At 41.8% G+C, this 22,987-nt stretch overlaps 1 protein-coding gene across 1 annotated transcript in view; it reads right to left on the bottom strand.

The window, feature by feature from the left end:
• Positions 1-22,987, bottom strand: part of LOC106089711 (dynein axonemal heavy chain 5) — a 193,746-nt gene that overhangs the window by 162,872 nt on the left and 7,887 nt on the right. The window contains exons 4-16 of the mRNA XM_013255665.2: positions 22,182-22,818; positions 20,037-20,144; positions 18,887-19,966; positions 18,711-18,830; positions 18,498-18,654; positions 11,323-11,377; positions 11,125-11,258; positions 10,867-11,057; positions 10,511-10,807; positions 10,026-10,449; positions 5,928-6,127; positions 3,975-5,849; positions 3,739-3,911 (exon numbers count right to left, since the gene is read on the bottom strand). Coding sequence (XP_013111119.2) covers positions 3,739-3,911; positions 3,975-5,849; positions 5,928-6,127; positions 10,026-10,449; positions 10,511-10,807; positions 10,867-11,057; positions 11,125-11,258; positions 11,323-11,377; positions 18,498-18,654; positions 18,711-18,830; positions 18,887-19,966; positions 20,037-20,144; positions 22,182-22,818 — 5,451 coding nt within the window. The remainder of the gene's footprint in view (positions 1-3,738; positions 3,912-3,974; positions 5,850-5,927; positions 6,128-10,025; positions 10,450-10,510; positions 10,808-10,866; positions 11,058-11,124; positions 11,259-11,322; positions 11,378-18,497; positions 18,655-18,710; positions 18,831-18,886; positions 19,967-20,036; positions 20,145-22,181; positions 22,819-22,987) is intronic.

Consider the following 22,987-nt stretch of genomic DNA (forward strand, 5'->3'; position numbering starts at 1 on the left):
CAGCCAAATCGGATAGGAATTGCGCCATCTAAAAGCTCAAGAAGTCAAATCCCCAGATCAGTTTATATGACAGCTATATCAGGTTATGGACCGATTTCAACCATACTTGGCACAGTTGTTGGATATTATAACAAAACACGTCGTGCGAAATTCCATTCCATTCGGATAAGAATTGGGCCCTCTAGAGGCTCAAGAAGTCAAGACCCCAGATCGGTTTATATGGCAGCTATATCAGGTTATGGGCCGATTTGAACCATACTTGGCACAGTTGTTGGATATCATAACAAAACACGTCGTGCACAATTTCATTCTGATCGGATAAGAATTGTGCACGCTAGAGGCTCAAGAAGTCAAGACCCAAGATCGGTTTATATGGCAGCTATATCAGGTTATGAACCGATTTGAACCATACTTGGCACAGTTGTTGGATATCATAACAAAACACGTCGTGCAAAATTTCATTCCTATCGGATAAGAATTGCGCACTCTAGAGGCTCAAGAAGTCAAGACCCAAGATCGGTTTATATGGCAGCTATATCAGGTTATGGACCGATTTGAACCATACTTGGCACAGTTGTTGGATATAATAACAAAACACGACGTGCAAAATTTCATTCTGATCGGGTAAGAATTGCGCACGCTAGAGGCTCAAGAAGTCAAGACCCAAGATCGGTTTATATGGCAGCTATATCAAGTTATGGACCGATTTGAACTATACTTGGCGCAGTTGTTGGATATCATAACAAAACACGTCATGCAAAAATTCATTCCAATCGGATAAGAATTGCGCACTCTAGAGGCTCAAGAAGTCAAGACCCAAGATCGGTTTATATGGCAGCTATATCAAAACATGGACCGATATGGCCCATTTACAATACCAACCGACCTACACTAATAAGAAGTATTTGTGCAAAATTTCAAGCGGCTAGCTTTACTCCTTCGGAAGTTAGCGTGCTTTCGACAGACAGACGGACGGACGGACGGACGGACGGACGGACGGACGGACGGACGGACGGACGGACGGACGGACGGACGGACGGACGGACGGACGGACGGACGGACAGACGGACGGACATGGCTAGATCGACATAAAATTTCACGACGATCAAGAATATATATACTTTATGGGGTCTCAGACGAATATTTCGAGTAGTTACAAACAGAATGACGAAATTAGTATACCCCCCATCTTATGGTGGAGGGTATAAAAATGATTCGAACCCAGGTCTCCCGGTCCAGAATCTGGTATTTTGCGCTTTCTGTAAAGGGAACATTCTCTCCTCCCAACAGGGGTCACTGTAGGCAATATGTGTCTCCTAATGAAAAGAACTACTTTTGTCTGGCACAGATTTATACCTAGACTACTTTCGGTAGCCCAATTTGCAGTTGCACGTAAAGCTTCCTGAAGTATATCTAGGTTATGTTAGGTGAGGTTAGGTTGAAAAGAGGGTGCAGATACTAATCCGCCCCATGCCACTATGGACATACACCAAAGCCAGTAATCGGCTTGTTGTGCACTCTAAAAACTATAAAGTAGCCTCTAAAAAGAAAATTTTAAGTTAGGAATTCCATGCTACTTGCAAAATACTTCTATACCACTCACCTAAACGTCTCATCATCTTCCCCGCATGCCCTACACATACTATCATTTGCCGCACCGACTTTACATAAGTGAACTCGTATTCCTATGTGTCCCAATAGTTATACTGACCTCCTTCTTACTTCCTTTAAGCAATAGCCTCGTCTTCTCACGATCTGGATCCCCCAATAGGATTTTCGCCGTACTACCGACCGTTTCGCTGTTCCACAATGTTGCATGCGCATTCGTCGCCCACACCCCTAACTCGGACTGTGTCGATCCGAAAGGATTCGGGTTAACCAAGTTTATTGGCGGCAGTCCTCTGGCCTTCACCACCTTTCATTTCCCTTTACTCCGTTTTGGTACGGCACCTAAACGATGCGGACTTTGCCATCCTCAGAGAAGGCGTTAATCTCCTTCTTACACTGCAAGACCGTTCGTGACCTTACCGTCCTGGTTGTTATTGCCCTTATGGAAATTTTAGTGTAGTACCACACCACTTCACTAATGCCGTAATCGCCAGGATCTCCACCTGCAGGACCGTCTAAAACAGATCTCAGTCCCTGGGTTCTCTATGTAGACCCCCAGTCATACTATGTCCTCTATGTCCTATGTAGCTTTGATCTAAATATATGTATAGCATGATCTTCAAGATGGCAATACTAGGGTGGCTTCAATCCAAGAGTGTGCCGCTGGCAGAAGTGCCTCGCACTCGACTTCAAGGTTTATCTCAGATATCCGATCGGAAACCTTTTCCCTTCCTTCCAGGTTTCCTATCGTCGGATCGATTATACCGCGATGGTATTAGCTGCCCCCATCCTCAATCCATTCTCCCATCGCCTTAAGTCTCATAGCCGCAGTGGCTGCCTCACACTCCATCAGTATGTCAATGGGTCGGATATCTAGAATAGTCTCCAGTGCCCTATTGGGCGAGGTCCTCATCGCTCCGCCTATGCCAAGACAACATGTTCTCTAAACCTGTTTTATGGTGTATGGTATGTTGTACTTTTCACCATAGCAGTCCACCAAACTACTGAGGCGTAAGTAAGTATTGGTCTAAACAAGCTCCTGTAGAGCCAATGGACTATCCTCGGATTCAGGCTCCATTTCGAGAATACGGCCCAACATTTTTGAACCTTCTCAGTATGCTCCTGAACGTGACACTTCCAATTCAGTTTTCTGTGCAAGATCACAAGTATTTGACCTTGTCAGATATCGAAATCGTCTTATTGAGGAAACGTGGTGCTTTAAATTGGCCCACTAGTCCTAGTCTTTATCATGGTGTCCACAATACGTTCCACGGTTTAGAGTAGAAAGGCCGTAAGGCTTCTGGGTCTGTAGGCCTTTGGTGTCTCATAACTTGCCTTGCCGGGCTTGTGTATAAACACCACTCTTGCCTCCTGCCAGACTTTCGGAGTATATGCAAGTCTTAGGCACGCTGTTAAAATATTGGCCAGATGAGGCGCCAGAAAGTCTGCCTCTTTTTGTAGTAACGCCGGAAATATTCCATAAGGTCCGGGTGAATTAAATGCTTTGAAGCTCCTCAAGGCTTCCTTCACCATAAATTCTCTAGGTACAAACCTTCGATCAACGTCATTATTCCAATATTTCGGTGTCTCCGTGAGTCCCGTCGTATCCTGTGGAAAATGGGTTTTTATCAAAAGCCTCAACATGTCCTCCATTGCCTTTACTCCCATGCCGTCTATTAAAGTTTCAGCTTGGAGTAGTCCTAGTATTTCTTCACTAGACATTGTACCGTAATAGGTTTCGAGCGGAGGATCTTCCTTAGCCTTGAGGTCTCAAATGAATCATCCACGGAGCTGCAGAATTCAACCCAGGATTTGTTCGGAGCCTTTTTCAGCTTGTGCTTCTATATTCTTATCTCAACCTTATAGACGTCGCAAACATGAGGTGCCCTACTCAGAATGAGTATCTCAAAAATGGAGAGATGTCCTTGATTGCACAAACGAAATTGTCAGACACGTGTAGGATCGAAACACCATTAGTGGGCGTTTCAGGCTTAGTAAGCAGCTTCATTAGCACTATGGCGTTCTCTGGGCCTCCCATTTGCTGGCCCACAGTTCATAGCTTGCCCATTTGTGGTATTTTTACTTATAACAAACGGGAATAAATATACCCATCATCGTCCATTCACTTACCTATCAGTCAACGGAGTAATGACCAACCTATCTGTACAGCCCAAGTATTCATTTTGATAAGTAAAGGTGACATCGGTAACCGAAATCCAGGTCTTGTCCAAGTCCTCTTTGAAATAGAAACGACACTGCTTAAGCCACTCAAAGTCATTGGCCGATTTAATGTTCATGCGACACTAGAAAAAAAAATATTTAACAAAATGTTGTTCACCTCTCTTCAAAGGTTCTACTCAACCTACCAAAATATCAAAAATATCCCGCTGATGCACATGAATTGTAATCAAGGTCTCAAAATTGGTTCTTTCCATTTTCGTTAGATTCCTTGTTGTCTGATCGATGAGAGTATTTAGAATATCAAGAAATTTATTATTCGTTTCCGACATGGCCTTTCTCTCTTGCCTGGCCTGCATCAGAGCCATTTCCGCATCGCGTGTCCAAATCATTTGTATGCCCAAAAGACTGATTTGAGCTGGTGCCTTTTCCAGGAAGCCAATCAAACTGAAGTTGGGATCATTGATTGTGGCATAAGCGGTACGAATAATAGAATGCAATGACGCCTGCGCTGTGACCAGCAATTGAGTTAACCATGTCTCAACGGAACCCTCGGCTCGTATGGCCCGGTCCAGATGGATGATTTCGCCCTCACTCGACAGAATGGCCATCATTTTGTTGTATTCAATGTCGTGGAATTTAATGTATCGCGTATTGTCGAATATGGAGAGCAGATGATTTTGTATGGTATGGGAATCGGAGGCCTGACCCAAAATCTCCAGTAAAGCAGGATCAGATACGAAAAAGAAGCGCGGAAACATCATACGCTTGCGCTCCAGATAACCGCTGAGGGACTTCTGACATATCTCCAGTTGTTCTTGCAGATGAGGAAGCAGCTGTTTCAGCAAGTCATCGCCCACACAGCAGGCCACCACACCAGGTGTCTCATGGGCCCTTTGCATAATCTTTTGCCAGGATTTATCGATTTTCGAGAAACGTTTAGCCTCCTTGGGCAGTTGTTTGGCAATGTCACCACCCACGAATACAGCCTCCAAATACACCCACATATTTTGCACCAAAAGCCATCTCTCCAGAATTTCATTTGAGTTGGATAAATCGAATACCCATTGCTGGATTTGTTTGCGGAAGGGAGCATTATAACGATTGGAGAGCAGAGATCCTAAAACCATTAAACTGTCTTCCAGCTGACCTATGGTCTCGGCCGTTGTGTCACCTCTTAGCAACAGCTCGCCCCTGTTGTTGAAGCTCATGAACTGCAGTTCGTGGACGGACCATTCATTTGTGACCTGTTTCAACTTGGCCTCAATATCCTTCTCCTTCATGGCACTAATACAAATATCCTCAATGTCTTCCTTGTACTTGAGCAATGGGGCCTCCAATATGTTCTTCAAAGAAAAGCCCTCCGAATCAAATTCAAATATGTATTGGGTAACATCCATGATACGTTGCCAATGACGAGGCTTCATGGCCTTGTTGGCCATCAACTCCAGCAGGGGACACATGTCGTTAAAATCGTCAATGGTCTTCTTCAAGGCATGGAAAGCAGGCCACTCCTTAAGGGCCTTGGGTAACTTGCGACAACGATTCTGGAATTCCATCAACTCATTGTTGATCTCCTCAATGTCCACCTCATTCCAGGGTATATCGTAATAGCTGCTGACCCTATCTATGACATCATTGTAGAGTTTGTATAATTTTTGTAGCAAATTCAATTCTTTGCGAATTTGGCCCAATTCGGGATAATCAGTTTGTGGCAGACCGAATAGCTCTTCGCCGCTCTGATAGGTCTGCAGTCGTCGCCACATACCTTCGAATCTATTTTGGAAGAGTATCAAACGATCTGAGGCCTCGCGTGGTGTCAATCCTGGCTGCATGGGGCCAGCTGTACGGTATTCGGACACATAGGTGATCTTATCCTGTTTGAAGTTGTCCAGATTATCTTTCAAATCATCCTGGAAGGAAGGTTGCATTTCCAACAGTTTCACTTGGGCTTGTAGAGCGCAAGCCAAAAGATTTTGGAAAGTTGGCCTTAGATTATCAACCAAATCAAATTGTTCACGTTCCACCTGAACTTCATAGCGGGTAAGAACATTGAAAGCTTCCTGAAGTTTAAAAAGAAAACAATTACATCGTATCAATGGAAAGCCTGTTGTGGGCACCTCACACTAATCTTTTCTTACCTCAATGGGATCTATGCGTAACTCCATATCAACCTCTTGCTCTCGTATCTTGCCCAAAGTTTCCATAATCATGCGCACATCATCCAAATCACGTATTGGCCTATCCAGCTTACGATCCATTTCATTTACCACAGCATACACATAGTCCATTTCCTTTTTGTACTTCTTTTTCATGGCTTGGCCAATTTTGTGGTTGCAGGCTGGAGAAGAAATGAAACATCAAATAAAAACAAGTTCTAAGTTTCACACGGCTCATGGAATACAATAAGACGATCAGAGTGGCAAAACTCGCCTCCTGGAAGCGTTTCTGCGAACAGGTCGATGGCGATTATGACACCGCCAAGATAAAAGTTTCTCTTAAAACCCCATGCCCAAACTGAAACATTAGTATGCCCAAACGACATAAGAGTGAGAACAGTGACAACGGAAGACATGTTAAGGCTTTTGATGAAAACGTATTTTCCATGATACGACGGGACATGCTAACCCTTGCGCTACGTTGGCATCCTAATGTTACTTCTATTACCACGGATATTGTAGGTCCAATCTGTCCTATCAGGAATAGTGGTACAGTATTGTTTATCACAAAGCTTCTCAAGCACTATGTAATCCAAACTGCCTGGAACTTCGGACATTGTACCAAGGATAACACAGTGTCCTTAGCAGCCGCATGACCAAAGAGAAAGCTCCGCTAGGTTCACAGCAGTGGTGACAGTAACTGTCTTGCCACAATGGCATATTAGGCAAATTTTGCCCATGAACATTCCACTAGGTAACAGGAGGAAACTTTTCATATATCAAGCTCAATGATAGGAAGGCTCCTTTTTATAACCAAGTCCGAACGGCTTGCCGCAGTGCGACACCTCTTTGGATAGAAGTTTTTACATGGCATTGTAGCTCACAAATGTTGCCAGCATTAGGAGGAGAAAACCACCACTGAAAATTGTTTCTAATGTTCTAGCCATATAGGCGGATATGCTAACCTCTGTGCTACGGTGGCCTTAGGTGTAGCATTAAATTCAGTGCATCAGATGATGTTGTCTTCAGTCCAGCTGTGATGCCATCCTTCACATCCGGCTGAGTATTGAACAGTAGGTGGACTTTTGAAATGCCGTCCACCAGACCACAACACCATATAGCATTAAAGGTGTGACAACTGAAGTATACTCCCAGTGCATGAAACGGGGTTTAAACAGTCAACTTTTGTCAATGGCTCTATTGCAAGTGCACAGACCAAGAGGTGTCATTCTTGCCTTTCCAAGGTGTTCGATTTGAAGCTCAATTTACTGTCCAGCAAAACAACCAAGTATTTTGCGCTTTCAGTAAATGCAACATTCTCCCCTCCCAAACAGACAGGTGCTACTGTGGCTAACTTGTATCTCCTGATGAAAATAACTATTCTGTCTCACACGGATTTACGCCTAGATGACTAGCGGCAGCCCACTTCGCCGCCGCACGTAAAGCTTCCTGAAGTATATTTCTAAGAGTGATGGGAAACTTTTCCCTAATCCCATAGCCTCCAGAGACAATAGTATTTTGTTAATTACTATATTCCCCACTAGAGAAGACCGTACCCCGGAATCTTGGAATCAAGAGGTTGATCGAACCATTTTCTATTTCCACAGCGTATGTAGGACTTGCATACACTCCGAAAGTCTGGCAGAAGGTAAGGGTGCTATTTATACTCAAGCCCGGCAAGGCAAGTTATTCGACACCAAAGGCATATAGACCTATCGTATAAGACTTATGTCCTTTCTACTCAAAACAATGGAAAATATTGTGGATATTATGAGTAGAACATCCAGCAAACTGTTCAAATACATGCCAAAAAGAAGAGGCTTTTAACTGATCCAATTCTTAGACCAGTAACTGGTGAACCGGATATTTAGAGAATGAATCCCAATACATAAATACAAGGGAGAAAGTGGCACAGGGCACGCTACCCCTATGGGTGTTAAGGTATTGGAACCCATCTGCTACAATGTCATAATGCTTCTAAGGGGGGATCTCCAATCCAAATCAGCTATGCAGATTGGCCGAAAGGGTTTGCAGATGGCATACGACTGGGCTAGACCCAGGTGTCTCAATGTTAACCCAGAGAAGACTGAAATATGTCTGTTAACAAAGAAGATAAAGATGGGAAGATAAAGTTGGGCACCATGTTTCCTCAAAGTCCAATACTTAGGAGTAATCTTGGACAGGAAACTTAATTGGAAGTGTCACATTCAGGAGCGTACTGAGAAGGCTCACAGACGTTGGGCACTATGTAGACGGGCCGAAGGCTGGAAATGGGGCCTGAATCCGAGGATAGTCCACTGTTTCCACAGGAGCGTGATTAAGTAAATACTTACTTACGCTCCAGTAGTTTGGTGAGCTGCGATGGAGAAAAAGTGCAATGTAAGGATGATACAACAGGTTCAGTGATCATGATGTCTTGGTATAGGCGGAGCGATGAGGATGGGAGATGGTCACACCATCAGGGCATAATCGAGGAAACCTGGAACAAATGGAAGGCGGAGATCCGGGCGATCACGGAATACGTGAAGAGGTGTTGTACTAACGCGAGGACGTCGAGTGTGAACATCTTTACCGACAGTAAAATTGCCATAAGGGCAATAACAACCAGGACGGTAAGGTCACTAACAGTCTTGCAGTGTAAGAAGGAGATTAACGCCTTCTCTGAGGATGGCACGATCCGCATCGTTTGGGTAAGGTGAAATAAAAGGGCAGACGATTTGGCGGTGAAGGCCAGAGGACTGCTAAAATCCTACGGGGGATCCAGATAGTGAGAAGACGAGGCTATTACTGAAAGGAAGCAAGAAGGAGGTCAGTATAGCTATTGGTATCATAACGGGACGTTTTTAGAGCGCACAACAAGCCGATAACTGGTTTAGGTGTATGTTCATAGTGGCATGGGGCGGATTAATATTTGCATCCTCTTTTCAACCTAAACCTAAGACGGATCATACATAGCACTAATGCTAAAAGTCATAACAGAAAATAAGCTGAAAATTGAGTCTTCTAAGAGCTCAAGAAGTCAAATCCGGCAATCAGTTTATATTGGTACAATATCAGTTTATAGACCGATTCGGATGATATTAGGCACAGATGTTAAAAGTCAGAACAAAAGTCTTTGGGCTGAATTCCAGCCAAATCAGGTGAAATTGAGGCTTCTAAGGGCTCAAGAAGTAAAGTCCGGTGATCGGTTTATATGGGAGCTACAACAGTTTATAGAATTTTTCGAATTATACTCGGCACGGAAGTTGGAAGCCATAACAGAAAAGCTTTGCGCCAAATTGCAGCCAATTCGGATAAGAAGAAACGGTGCAAAATTTCAAGTGGATATATTTATTCGTTCGAACACTCGGGATTTCAAAAGGTGGACGAACAGACAGATGGATGGACATGGAAAAAATCAGCTCTGAATGACAAGGCCATTAAGTATATGTGTTTTTTATAGGGTCTACAGGGGGTCAATATATCGAGGGGTTTCAAAGGGAATGATAATATGGTAGTGGGTATACAAATTCTACATATAGACCGATTTCCTGAATGAACTTCTTGAATTCGTTATAAGAGCATTTTACCTGAGTTTTAGTTGATCACCTGTAACCCTTACCAAATATTTTCCTCATTTCTCTACATCTGTTCTATAATGCAATAAATTTTAATACAAATTGTATCGTAAATTCTCTATGCTTTAGCTTTAAACAAGCGATGCTCAGCTCTTTCCGGTAGCGTTGATGGCATGTCACACATATTATTATTCTCTTTGTTTCAGTCGTTGTTCAGACAGACAACGAGTGAAAATCAGCAGGGGGTATACGCATCGTTTTTATGTTTTTTTAAGCCATGATGAAGGTATAAAAAAGTAATTAATCTTTCTTATTTCTTATTTTTTGTTTTTTTTTTTTTTGCAAAACACCAATTATTCAGTCCACAAAATGATTTCTTTCATATTGACTAAATGTAAAATACCTTTAAGAGAGTATTTCACACATTCAGTCAAATTTTCATTTTGGGCATCGGTGTTTGAAACCAAACTCATAACTCCCATTTTTCCTTAATTTTGCACTTATACACACAATATGTACTCACATTTGATCTCAATGGCCAGTCCATATTTTAAACGCTCATTGTAAACTGCCAAACAATTTCCAAATACCTCCATATCCGGTTCCACCAACAGATTTGCATCCAAATCGGACAAACAACGCAGTGTAGTTTCAAATTCCTGTAAACCAAATTCCATCAGTTGACGAGTGGTGCGATCATTTTTCCACAAAAAATGATAGGGTTTCCAACGTTTAATGTAGGTTTGTATCTCCGGCTTAATACCCTTTGTGCAATTCGATAGTAAATTTAAAGCCTTTGCCACTTCTTTATTATCCATAATGGCAGAATAGAAAGACTTTAGCATGTGAGGCATTTGAGGACGTTGTACCGAGTCCAGGGTATATAATTTACGACGCTTGGTATTGTGATTGCGTCCCACACGAGGTTGTGGAGTTAAAGAGACTTGCTGTAAAAATGATTTTAGGAAGGTGAGTCTTTTTCTAAATCCTCTTTCATTTTTAACTTACCGGCAATTCCTTTCCACTAGTCCACTGGGCCACACCCTTTGCTATGCCAGTTATGGTCTTTCCAGCAGTTATCAAAATTTCTTGTAACTCCTCCAGATTTGGTTTGATTACCACATTGGGTATTTGCAGTTGAGCATAGAGAGCAAATATGGGTTTTTGACTTACGGGCTCTTCATCGTCGGATACAAAACGTCTACGTATGGTATCCAAAGCAGCTCGTATAACTTTTATAAGAACATCTATAACTTTGCGACTGTAGTAGCGTCTCATTTCCACCACAGCATTACAAACCATATCCTATAGAATAAACGTTCTCAAAACAGGGTGATTTGTTTTAATGGGCATTCTCAATTTACGTGCAATCCTTTGGGTAAACTTTCCGAAGTGGCCAACAAAGTTAAAGGATTATCAAAACATGACCAAAGAATGCTCCAGTCTTGTTGTTGAGGGCCGGAACCACCACCACCGCCTCCGCCACCTCCACCACCTCCATTGCCGCCATCTGTTTCACCGGTCTTGCGAGCAGAGGAGTTTTGATCCTTTACGACTATTGGTTATAATTTTTGAAATATGGATTAGTTTCTGCATACACAACTAATAAATTATTGACTTACCATCAAATAAAGTTACAATATCATCTCCTGCCATTTCTTTGAATCTCTCCGAGGCCTTATCGACAAGATTCAGAACTTCTTCGACTGCTTCGGAAATCATTTGACTTTTACGATTTAGCTCTATGGCCGCTTTTCTAATATAATATAAATAAAAATTTAATGTTACAAATGAACTACTATTTACATTATGGGATTTACCTGCAGGACTCTTCACTCTTTTCTAAAAACTCTTCTACGGTCCAAATCTCGTCATCTAAAATGTGAGAAAAAATTAGGAAAATCACCTTTTAAGAGAGTATCCCTAAAATAAGTGGAGCAAAAATGTTGACTTAGTTTGATGAAATAACTTTCTCTGCTAAGTTCGGTTGGGCCGAATCGTATATACACTATGGGCCGCATTTGTGAAATTTTGTGCCAGACAGAAACTAAAACAAGATAAGGGACGTCAATCAATAAATCCCATGGATTTTTCTGAATATTTCGATTATAATTGTGCCTACTAAGAGCTCAAGAAGTCAAATCGATATTGGATCAGATTATGAATCGATTCGAACCACACTTGGAATGGATGTCAAAGGTCATTGTGCAAAATTTCAGCCAAATCAGATAAGAATTGCGCTCTCTAGGGGCTCAAGAAGTCATACTGGTAGATCGGTTTATATTGGAGCAATATCCAAATCTGAACCGTTGTGACCCATTTGCAATCCCCCAACGACCTATATGTGCAAAGATTCAAGTGGCTATCTTCATTCGTTCAACCGGCACTGTGATTTCGACAGACATGGATAGATCTGCTGAAAAAAATATCGAGAAAATCAAGAATGTTTAAACACTGTAGGGTGGCAAATCAATTTTTCGATATATGTGATTTGGCTAACTTAAGCATAAGTATAATGAACATGTAACAAGTAAGAGCGTGCTATGTTCGGCCGGGTCGAATCTTATATACCCTCCACCATTGATCGCATTTGTCGAGTTCTATGCGCGGTATCTCTTTTTAGACAAACATAGAATATTGAATAAGAACTGTTATGCTATTATATTAAGTTATAGTCCAATTCGATGATGAATGACATTGTAGAAGTCATTGTGTAATATTTCAGTTCATTCGGATAAGAATTGCGCCTTGTAGGGGCTCAAGAAGCATAATCGGAAGATAGGTTTATATGGGAGCTGTATGAAGCCATTGATCGATTCAGACCATACTAGACATGTATGTTGAAGGTCATGAGAGAAGCCCTTGTACAAAATTTCAGCCAAATCGGATGAGAATTTCGCCCTCTATAGGTTCAAGAAGTCAAGATCCAAGATCGGTTTTTATGGCAGCTATATCAGGTTCTATATCGATTTACGCCATACTTAGCACAGTTATTGGAAGTCATAACAAAACACCTCATGCAAAATTTCAGCCAAATCGGATGAGATTGCGCCCTCAATTGGCTCAAGAAGTCAAGATCCAAGATCGATTATACGACAGCTATACCAGATTATGAACCCATTTAAATCATACTTAGCACAGTTGTTGAAAGTAATACCAAAACACTACGTGCAAAATTTCAGTTAAATCGGACGATAATTGCGTCCTCTAGAGGCTCAAGAAGTCAAGACCCCAGATCTGTTTATATAACAGCTATACCAGATTATGAACCGATTTGAACCATACTTGGCACAATTGTTGGATATCATAACAAAATACGTCGTGCAAAATTTCATTCCAATCAGATAAGATTTGCGCCTTCTAGAGGTTCAAGAAGTCAAGACCCAAGATCGGTTTATATGGCAGCTATATCAGGTTCTATATCGATTTACGCCATACTTAGCACAGTTATTGGAAGTCATAACAAAACACCTCATGCAAAATTTCAGCCAAATCGGATGAGAATTGCGCCCTCAATTGGCTCAAGAAGTCAAGATCCAAGATCGGTTTATATGACAGCTATACCAGATTATGAACCCATTTGAATCATACTAAGCACAGCTATTGAAAGTGATACCAAAACACTACGTGCCAAATTTCAGTTAAATCGGAAGAGAATTGCGCAAGATCGGTTTATATGGCAGCTATATCAAAACATGAACCGATTAAAACCATACTCAGCGTAGTTGTTGGAAGTACTACCAAAACACTACGTGCAAAATTTTAATAAAATTGGATGAGAATTGCGCCCTTTAGAGGCTTAAGAAGTCAAGACCCAAGATCGGTTTATATGGCAGCTATATCAAAACATGGACCGATTTGGCCCATTTACAATACCAACCGACCTAAACTAATAAGAAGTATTTGTGCGAAATTTCAAGCGGCTAGCTCTACTCCTTCAAAAGTTAGCGTGGTGTTACAAACAGAATGACGAAATTAGTATACCCTCATCATCGTCTGCCTTTTCATTCTCCCTTACTCCGTTATGGCCCGGCACCCAAACGAAGCCTTCTAACACTGCAAGACAGTTAGTGACCTTATCCTCCTGGTTGTTATTGACCTTATGGCAATTTTACTGTCGGTAAAGATGTTCACACTAGAGGGCCTCGCGTTAGCACCACACCACTTAACGCATTCCGTGTTCGCCCGGATCTCCGCCTGCAGGACCGTTTATGGTCTGGCAATTTAAAACAGATCTCAGTTCCTAGGCCCACTCTGTCCTCTAGCCTTGATCCATCCGTGTAACATGATCTTCCAGATGCCAATACTAGGGTTCCGTCAATCCAAAGGTGTGCCGCTGGCAGCAGTGCCTCGCACTCGACTTCAAGGTTCATCTCAGGTATCCGATCGGAAACCTCTTCCCTTCCTTCCAGGTTTCCTATCGTCGCCTCCAATATACAGCGATGGTATGAGCTGCTCCCATCCTCAATCCCTTCTCCCATCGCCTTAGTCTCATAGCCACAGTGGCTGCCTCACACTTAATCTGTATGTCAATGGGTGGGATATCTAAAATAGTCTCCAATGCCCTAGTGTGCGTGGTACTCATCGTTCCGTCTATGCCAAGACATCATATTCTCTGGACATGTTGTATGGTCCTAACGTTGCACTTTTTCTTCATAGCAGCCCACCAAACTACTGAGGCGTGAGTAACCATTGGTCTAATAATCTGTAGAGCCAGTGGATTATTCTTGTATTTTTGAACCATTTCGAGCCTACGGCCCGTCTACATAGTGTCCATCATCTGTGAGCCTTCTCAGTACGCTCCTGAATGTGTCACTTCCAATTAAGTTTCCTATCCAAAGTCACTCCTAAGTATTTGACCTTGTCAGATATCGAAATCGTCTTAATGAGGAAACGTGGGGCGTTAAATTGGCCCACCTTTGTCTTCCTCGTGAACAGGCATATTTCAGTCTTCTCTGGATTAACATTGAGACCTCTGGGTCTAGCCCAGTTATATGCCATATGCAAAACCTTTTCGGCCCTTCTGCAAAGCTTGTTCTGATCCTTACCCGAAGTAGAAGTATTATAACATCGTCTACGTAGCAGACGGGTTCAAATCCCTCCTCAGTCAACATCCGTAATAGGTCATTTATGGTGGTCACTCGTAAGAGTGGCGATAAAATGCCCTCCTGTGGCGAGCGCTGTGCCACTTTCTCCCTTATATTTATATCATGGGACCCGCAATCTATCTACCTTAGCCTGTGGTTTATCCAGTCTCTAAGGACCTGGTCCACCTGGTAACGGTCTAAGGATTGGATTAATGTGTCGGTCCGCACATTATTAAATGCCCCCTCGATATCAATGCAAACCGCCAATGTGAACGTCTTGGCATCAAAGGATTCTTTTATTTTATGCCCCAATGACGATGTTAGTATACCCCCATCCTGTGGTGGAAGTACGGCAATACGGCCATAGAGGAGTTTTTTTTTTAATTCCATGACAGGCGGCTCTAGGTACTAGAATGGCTTTAAAGAAAAAAAATCGCAGCAGCAGGTTCGGCCTAGCTTCCCAGCTCAGGCAGCAAAACTCAGCCAAGGTCTGCTTATTTGCTATGTGTAGATATGAGCGATGGGTATATATCCAAAAGTTATTTACCCGTAAATTGGGTAAATACCCGGGTATTTACCCATATATACCCAAAAGCTGGGAATTTATAATATTGCAGATATCTTTGGTATAGAAACATTTTCCAAAAAATGTTTGATGATTTCGTATTCTTTGAATATAAACCTGACTGTCTTTGAATATAAACCTGACTCTCATAAAATCGGAATTTAGTTATATGTAGCTGCTATATAGACCGATCTCCAGACTTAAAGTTTCGAGACAATAAATTGGTCATTTCTCATCCGATTTCGATGAAATTTGGCACAGTGAATTCTGGTAGACTTCTATTTTTTTCTGTCAAGTGTGGATCATATTTGGATATAGCTGCTCTATAGACCAACCGCCCGATCTCCCAATACAGGGTATTAAGACCATAAAACATCCACTTATTACCCGATTTCGATAAAAAAAAATTGGCACAATGAGTTCTGGTAGACCCCTTACCATTCCTTTCAAATGGATATAGCTGCCATATAGACCAATCTCCCGAAATAGTGCATTCATCCTATAAAATGAACATTTTTCATCCGATTTTAATGAAATTTAAAACATAAACCTATCAGATGAGTACAGAGTTATTGACATAGCCCATGGAAAATCATGCAAGGCTCTAGGCCAGTGATAAATTCTCTCCGTTAATGTTGAAACAATTTTATATACCGAGAGTCAAATACTTTACTAAGGCCTTCAACTTGTCTTAGGACATTCTTATAGTTCTCGATGTCTAGAAAATTGACCTCTTATTTCGCTACTGACGAATTCGAAACAATGAGAGTCTAACAGACCAATACTCAAGACACTTAATCAAATTTCCTTCTCTAGATCCTTATTTGAAATTTTCCAACTAACAGCATGAGTTTTACAAACTCCGAGTCCGAATGGCGTACCTAAAAGGTAAAAAAAGGTACGACTGAGTTCTATATTTTCTCATTTTGTGCCATCTGCAGTTCTTTCTTCACTTCAGAACAGAAACAAGTAAAAGCGCGTTAAATTTGGACGAGCCGAATCTTATATCCCCACATGCCGGATAGCAATCAACCACTCCCCTAAATCGAAAATGTATCTGGCGTCATGCCCCAGATATTTTTTTGCACTCGTGGAGTTAAAAAGGTTCTTGAGAATCTAAACGTAAATAAATCCCCCGCCCGGATGGCATATCAAAACTTGTCTTGCTCAGGTGTTCTTCGACGCTTGCTCGTCCATTACGCAACCTCTTTAACCTTGCCTGCCGTGCGGGAGTCTTCCCGGTGCGCTGGCAGTTTGCGAACGTTCAGCCAATACCCAAGAAGAGTGAGGCAAAAACCCTGCGAATTATTGGCCAATTGCAATAGGCTCCGCTCTCTCCAAGGTCATAGAGAGCATGGTTAATCACCATCTTGTGAGGTATTTAGAGTCTAATGGCCTTCTTAGCGACCAACAGTATGGGTTCCGTAGAAATCTCTACGGGCGACCTAATGATTCTTCTGTCGGAGCGTTGGAGTCGGTCAATCCAACAGTTTGGTGAGAGTAAGGTTTTGGATCTGGATATGTCCAAGGCATTTGATACGGTCTGGCATGGAGTACTACTATCAAAGCTTATCGCATTTGGTGTATCCGCAGGTGTATCCCAGGGCTGTGTTCTCTTTCTTCTTCTTTTTATCTTTTTCTTATTTTCATCAACGATCTGTTGAGTCAGACATCGAATCCGATTTACTCATTTGCGGATGACAGTTATCTCTGTCATTCGTACTCTTTCGACCATAGTCCGAGTATTCGAGAGATTGAAGATTGTTAGGCGGATTATGCCAGGATTTGCTGGCCATTTCTGAGTGGGGACGAATGAATCGAGTGGATTTCAATGTACGGAAGACTCAGTGCTGTTTGTGTTCACACAAATGATTCGTTGACCCAGTACGATCAGCTTTGTCTATCAACATTATAGATGTAGAGCAATCAGAAGCTCTTGATGTTCTGGGCATGAAAATACAAAGTGATGGCCGTTGGGCTAAACATGTATTTGAAGTCTTGAAAAGAGCATTCAAGTGTTTAGGCTTTCTTAAAGGGTGCAAGAATTATATCACTCCGTCTGAACTTCTTAATATCAACAACAATTTCATAAGTCTGAAAATGTAGTACAACTCACATGTATGGGCTTGAGCTTCAAAATCATCCCTGGAGCTACTGGACCATGTACAGAAGAGAGCGATGGCGTTGATTGGGGACAATAGCGTATCCAACTCGATTGCCCCCCTTGAACATCGTCGCAATGTGGGTTGTTTGGCGCTGTTCTGTCGGTACTTTCATGGTATGTGTTCGTCTGAAATTCGGCTTCTTATGTATGTTTGTCAGGGATACTATACATTCCAGGAACTCGCACCCGTTTGTAATTGTTTGGACCGCACAATGTCTTATATAGAGAATTCTTATTTCTTGCGGCTAATGTTTTTCCCACCCACTATGCCATCTAGAGATTTAAGACAAATGTCAATATACATGACTTAATCGACTTGAAATGTCACTTGGATCGAGAGCATATATATTTCGTTAGATGTCAGATCATTATTTCGGTTAGTAACAAAAGGAATGACGATGTTAGTATACCCCCATCCTGTGGTGGAAGTAAAAAACAATACGGCCATAGAGGATTTATTTTCAAATTCATGACAGGCGGTTCTAGGTACATCGTCGCAATGTGGGTTGTTTGGCGCTGTTCTGTCGGTACTTTCATGGTATGTGTTCGTCTGAAATTCAGCTTCTTATGTATGTTTGTCAGGGATACTATACATTCCAGGAACTCGCACCCGTTTGTAATTGTCTGGACCGCACAATGTCTTATATAGAGAATTCTTATTTCGCCCGAACCGTTCGTATGTGAAATCGACTTGCGGCTAATGTTTTTCCCACCCACTATGCCATCTAGAGATTTAAGACAAATGTCAATAAACACAAATGATCTTGAACGCACATAAAGAACAATAAGAACTATGGGAACTATATCGATTTCTATGAAATTCACCAGTTCTGTCGTTAAAAAAAAGTCATTCCTCCCAAATTTCGAGTGAATTGGTTAACAAATAACGATGTTAGTTGCAATATTAGTCCAAATAGGACAAACATATATATGGGAGCTATATCCAATTCTGAACCGATTTTTTTTCAATTTCAATAGGCTTTGTCTCTAGGCTGAAAAAACTGCCTGTGCCAAATTTGAAGATGATTGGATGAAAAATACGATCTGTACTTGGTACTTGGATTGAAAGTTGAACGGTATACTCATCAATGGGTCTAGATCTCATCCTTCTGGGTGTTACAAAAAAATGCACTAAGTTATAATACCCTGTACCACGTTAGTGGTGTACAGTAAAATTACCTGCTGGCAAAACTTGCAGTGACACATCCTGCATGCACATCAAAACATGCAGTATGCGATTGGAGTAAATATCATGGATGCGAGCTACCAGTACCTCAAATGTTTCTATGGCTTGCTTGCACCTTTCATAGAACTTATTCCAGTTCAAATCGGTCCACTGAAATCAGAGCAAAATTTGGGACATCGCTAAACTTAATGATTGGAAATACCTACGGTTATTGTGGAAAGACCCGGTTTCAACATGGCCGTCAAGCGTACTAATTGGGGCAGAAACAAAGGCCGTACCTCCAACTTAACAGCACGTACTGTGGTCAAAAACATTTTGATAAGATTCTATAAAGAAAAATTAGATAGGAAATTTAAAACAAAATATGGTTGTTCAAACTTACATTCAACGAATCCTGAATGGTAATGAAGTAATCCTGCCGGCTCATCAGTGTCGCCGCCACTATTGGCAAATCTACTTTGATTTTGGCCAATAACTTTGCCTCACGTATAAGCAAGGGTATGGTTGGATGTAGATTCACAAACATTCGATCACCTTGCAGGGACAATAACGGCTGCAACAGACAGGCATCTGCCACACTCACATCCTGGTCCATCCAAATGGCAATGATCTCATCTTCATATTCTCCCAGCAGATTGGCGACATGATTATAGCGAGCCTCTACATCTCTGGTGGGGGGTAAAACACCCAAAACCGGGTGATCACACACAGAGTCTATCAACTCAGTGATATGACAATACAGCGAACGGCTCCAATAGATACGTCCAGCGATTGGTGGAAAATTACGACCTACCGGAGGATCATCTCGTTGCTTGCGAAATAGCTTGACAACCCGATCCACTTCTTTGTCCACATAGCGTACTATGCGCATGTATTTCTCATCCATTTTGGAGAGGGGAATCTTCTCGCTAACCTTTTCGAAACGTATAAGGAAGCGTATACACTGTGGTGTTTCCCACACGGTATCGAAATTGGTCTCAATCAAGGTAGCTATGGTGTCCTTTAACACATCCGTCTTACTTATGAATCTTTCATAGTCATCGTTGAAGTCTGCATTACGATGATCCAAGTAATCATATTTCTTAGAAAGTATTTCCTTTTTGGCCTCTTCAAAATGATTTGAGGCATCCTCCAGAGCTTCAGCCAAAAGCAGACCTTCCAATCTCCTCTCGAACAGATGATTGTAATCATCAATCAAATTGAACATGGAAGTGATTTTCGACAATCTTTCACAGAAGGTGTCAAATTTTCCGAAAACAAAATTTTCCGAAAATCCAAATGGAGTCTGATTGGGTAGAAATGGTTGTTCTCTCACCGTGTAGTAGGTCTCGTGATAGATGTGATTCAATTTGATGCAATTGCTAAGTTTGGTGCGAACTAAAGTGCGATCTTGAGACCAAATGGTCTCCTTGCAGCGGCAGGTGATGTACGATTTGCAAGTTTCTATCATTTGATTGGTTATCTGAAAGTTGAGATGAAATCACGAAATAAAGGGATTATTGTCCCTGAAATTTTCTAATTTAGATTCTTACCTTAACCATCAGTGCTGAAGTCCTTTCGGAGGTGTTATAAAACTGTGAGACACTATAAATCAAACGTACTGTTTGTAAGAGACTTAAAATGGATTCCTTCATGCAGACCTAAAAAGAATCAATATTTTTAAAGTTTAAAAGGATTGCAACTCTAAAAGTGCTACCCTTCCCCCTACTAAGAAACTTTGTTCGATATTGAGTTTGAACAGCCCTCAACCATGTTTGTCTAAAAAGATTCAAATTTTAAAGCAACCTTATCTTTGCAGCAGTCCTCCTATATGCGGTTAAAAGCGACCGAGGCGCGCAAAACTAGTTAGTAAAATTTGTAACATGTAGTTAAAACTAAATCAAAGTTGACTTTTTATGTATAGTGTAGAAGAGATTCACTCGTAACCATGGTTTAAAAAGGATGACATCAGGGCCGAAGTTGATTTGGTATCTGCTTAGGCCAACTTCGGCTTCTGAAACCGGTCTCACTATCATATTACCTTAGAGTATTTTGCTGGGTTTCATCAGAAAGGTCAATCATGCAAGGGAATATCCAAGGAATCTTTCGAACACTTGTAAACCTTATTTTCTCAAATACGATGCTGAAAGGCCGGATTTCGTGTTTTAACGCAGCACTGGCAAAGTGATCGATTAGGAAAGAACTCCGGTAGGAATGGTTTTATCCCATATTTGATGGCTTCTGGGTGGCCGATGGCGAATGGGTGGCCGATGGCGAATGGGTGGCCGATGGCGAATGGGTGGCCGATGGCGAATGGGTGGCCGATGGCGAATGGGTGGCCGATGGCGAATGGGTGGCCGATTCCTCTCTGCTATTACGGACATCCTACTACATCTTAACGGGCTTGGCATAAACTCCAGAAAGACTGAGCTGGTACTTTTTGATTTCCCCAGAGGCCAAGTGCCTGGGCGCGATCCTTGACATGAGACTAAGCTGGAGAAGGGTCGTCGAGGTAACGGTCACAACGGGAAGGGGTGGGGTTTTTAGGGCGAGGATGGTACACAAAATGTTTACGGGTGTGTTTCGGCCGATTCTCAGCTATGAACTTCTGTTGTGGCCTCGAGCTCTGGCCAACCGTGAGCTCTGCAAGATGATCGGGGTGTTCATCAGAAAGGTGTAGTGTTCCGAAGAGACGTTAAATGCGATTATCGGTTTTAGATCTTTGCACATGTGTGTTCAATATGTGTCAACGAAGATCGCCCTTAGACAGAAGGAGCCAAGAAACTGGCGCTTCTCAAACTTTGGACATTCATTTGTTCGTTGGCGATCTCAATACGGCACGACGATTGGTTTACCAGGATCGTTCTTAAACCTGATATTCCCATGTTTACTTCAAGCACCCTTTCCTCATATCTCGTAAGATCACAACCGGGAATTTATGTCCCTCATACATATTTTCCCATGAAAATTCCATTACGGAACAGGGGATGCTTCTCTTATATCCATCAATGCAGTCCTGTTAAAGTTGAGTTGTACAGTTTTCCTGCTCAAAATGACCTCCGCGTTCCTCCATTCCTCAGGAATTTATGACATGCCTATACAAGCCGAGTATTTTACCCTTAGCCATAGAGTATATGACTCTGTTGGACAAAGTGATTAGTTCGCCCGGTGATACACAATCAGGTTCTGTCGATTTAAAGGAGTTGAAACTTTTGACCGCTAAGCCCAAAGAACGCACAATTTCCTTAACATTCCATGAAGAATACATGGTACACGTCAACATCTCTTTTCAAATAACTGACGATTTCAGCAGCATCTTCCAGGCAGAGGTCATTGCAATTTCTAAGGCTGCGGAGGACATGTTGATAAGGAATATGGGGCGGTTGGATATTACAGTATACGGTGATAGTCAGGCGGCGTTAAAGGCTTTTATGGTTAAAAATTTGGAATCTAATACGACTCTATCTATGGTGAAGGGTATGCACACAAATTTATACATTCATTTCTCATGTACTTGAAGAGTTACTTAAGCCAAAAATTGCATAACTCAAATAATTTACAAATATTCTTTCCATTATAGTTTTCCTTGGATAAAATTATCATCTTTTCGTTAAGGTCAACTCAAATCTTGCTTTTTCTGCAAAAACATTAGCTTTTTTGATTTAGGTCACTCTTCAAGAGCGATTCAAATTTCTTACCGGGTCATCTAAATACAAAGAATGACAACAATTCTCCATGGCTTGAATAAACTTGGAGTTATCCCTGGCTTCATTGTAGCAAAATGTTATCTTACGATCGGTGTCCTTCCAATCACGCATAACCTTGGAGTTGGCCAAAAACAAGCAATGCAGTGTGTATTGCACTTCTTTGGTTTGCAAATGAGCCAATAGTTGAGAAAATTGAGCTCCACGCTTCTTCCAATATTCCAACTCATCCTGTGGACCACTTGAATCATTCTCTTTGCGTAATTGATCACTTTCACCCAAGATTTTGGTGATGCCCTTAATCCAATTGATAACTCTCTCCTCGAGTTGGGTGCAAAACTCTTGATTTTTTGCCAGATCCTTGACTTCATCCACCTGTTCAACTCTCTCGAACATATCGCAGCCATCATCGAAAACATTGAAATGATCGCAGACTTGTTCGCAGACACGCAAAGCACTGCAAAAGGAACGCAGACCAGGCAATAGTTGGCCCTTGATGAGGCCACAGCTAATATCCTCCTCATCACCTTCCAAACTGGGGAAGGCCAAGGCCTGCATGAATACATACTCGATGATGCGTTCAATGGAAGTGACCAAGCCAACATTTTTGGCATCAATGATGCCACAAAATCTGAAAAAAAAGACAAAAAAAACTCTTTAGTACACCAAAAAAGGATGCCAAAAGAAATTTTGGAAAAGGCTTTGTTAAGCTTTTTGTTAACCTATGCTTTGGAAATTTATCACAGTATTTATTTGTTTGCTTTAGTTTCGTTTGGTTTTCTTTTATCTTTAGCTGGCTG

This window comes from Stomoxys calcitrans, chromosome 2, assembly GCF_963082655.1.
Source record: "Stomoxys calcitrans chromosome 2, idStoCalc2.1, whole genome shotgun sequence".
NCBI classification, from domain to species: domain Eukaryota; kingdom Metazoa; phylum Arthropoda; class Insecta; order Diptera; family Muscidae; genus Stomoxys; species Stomoxys calcitrans.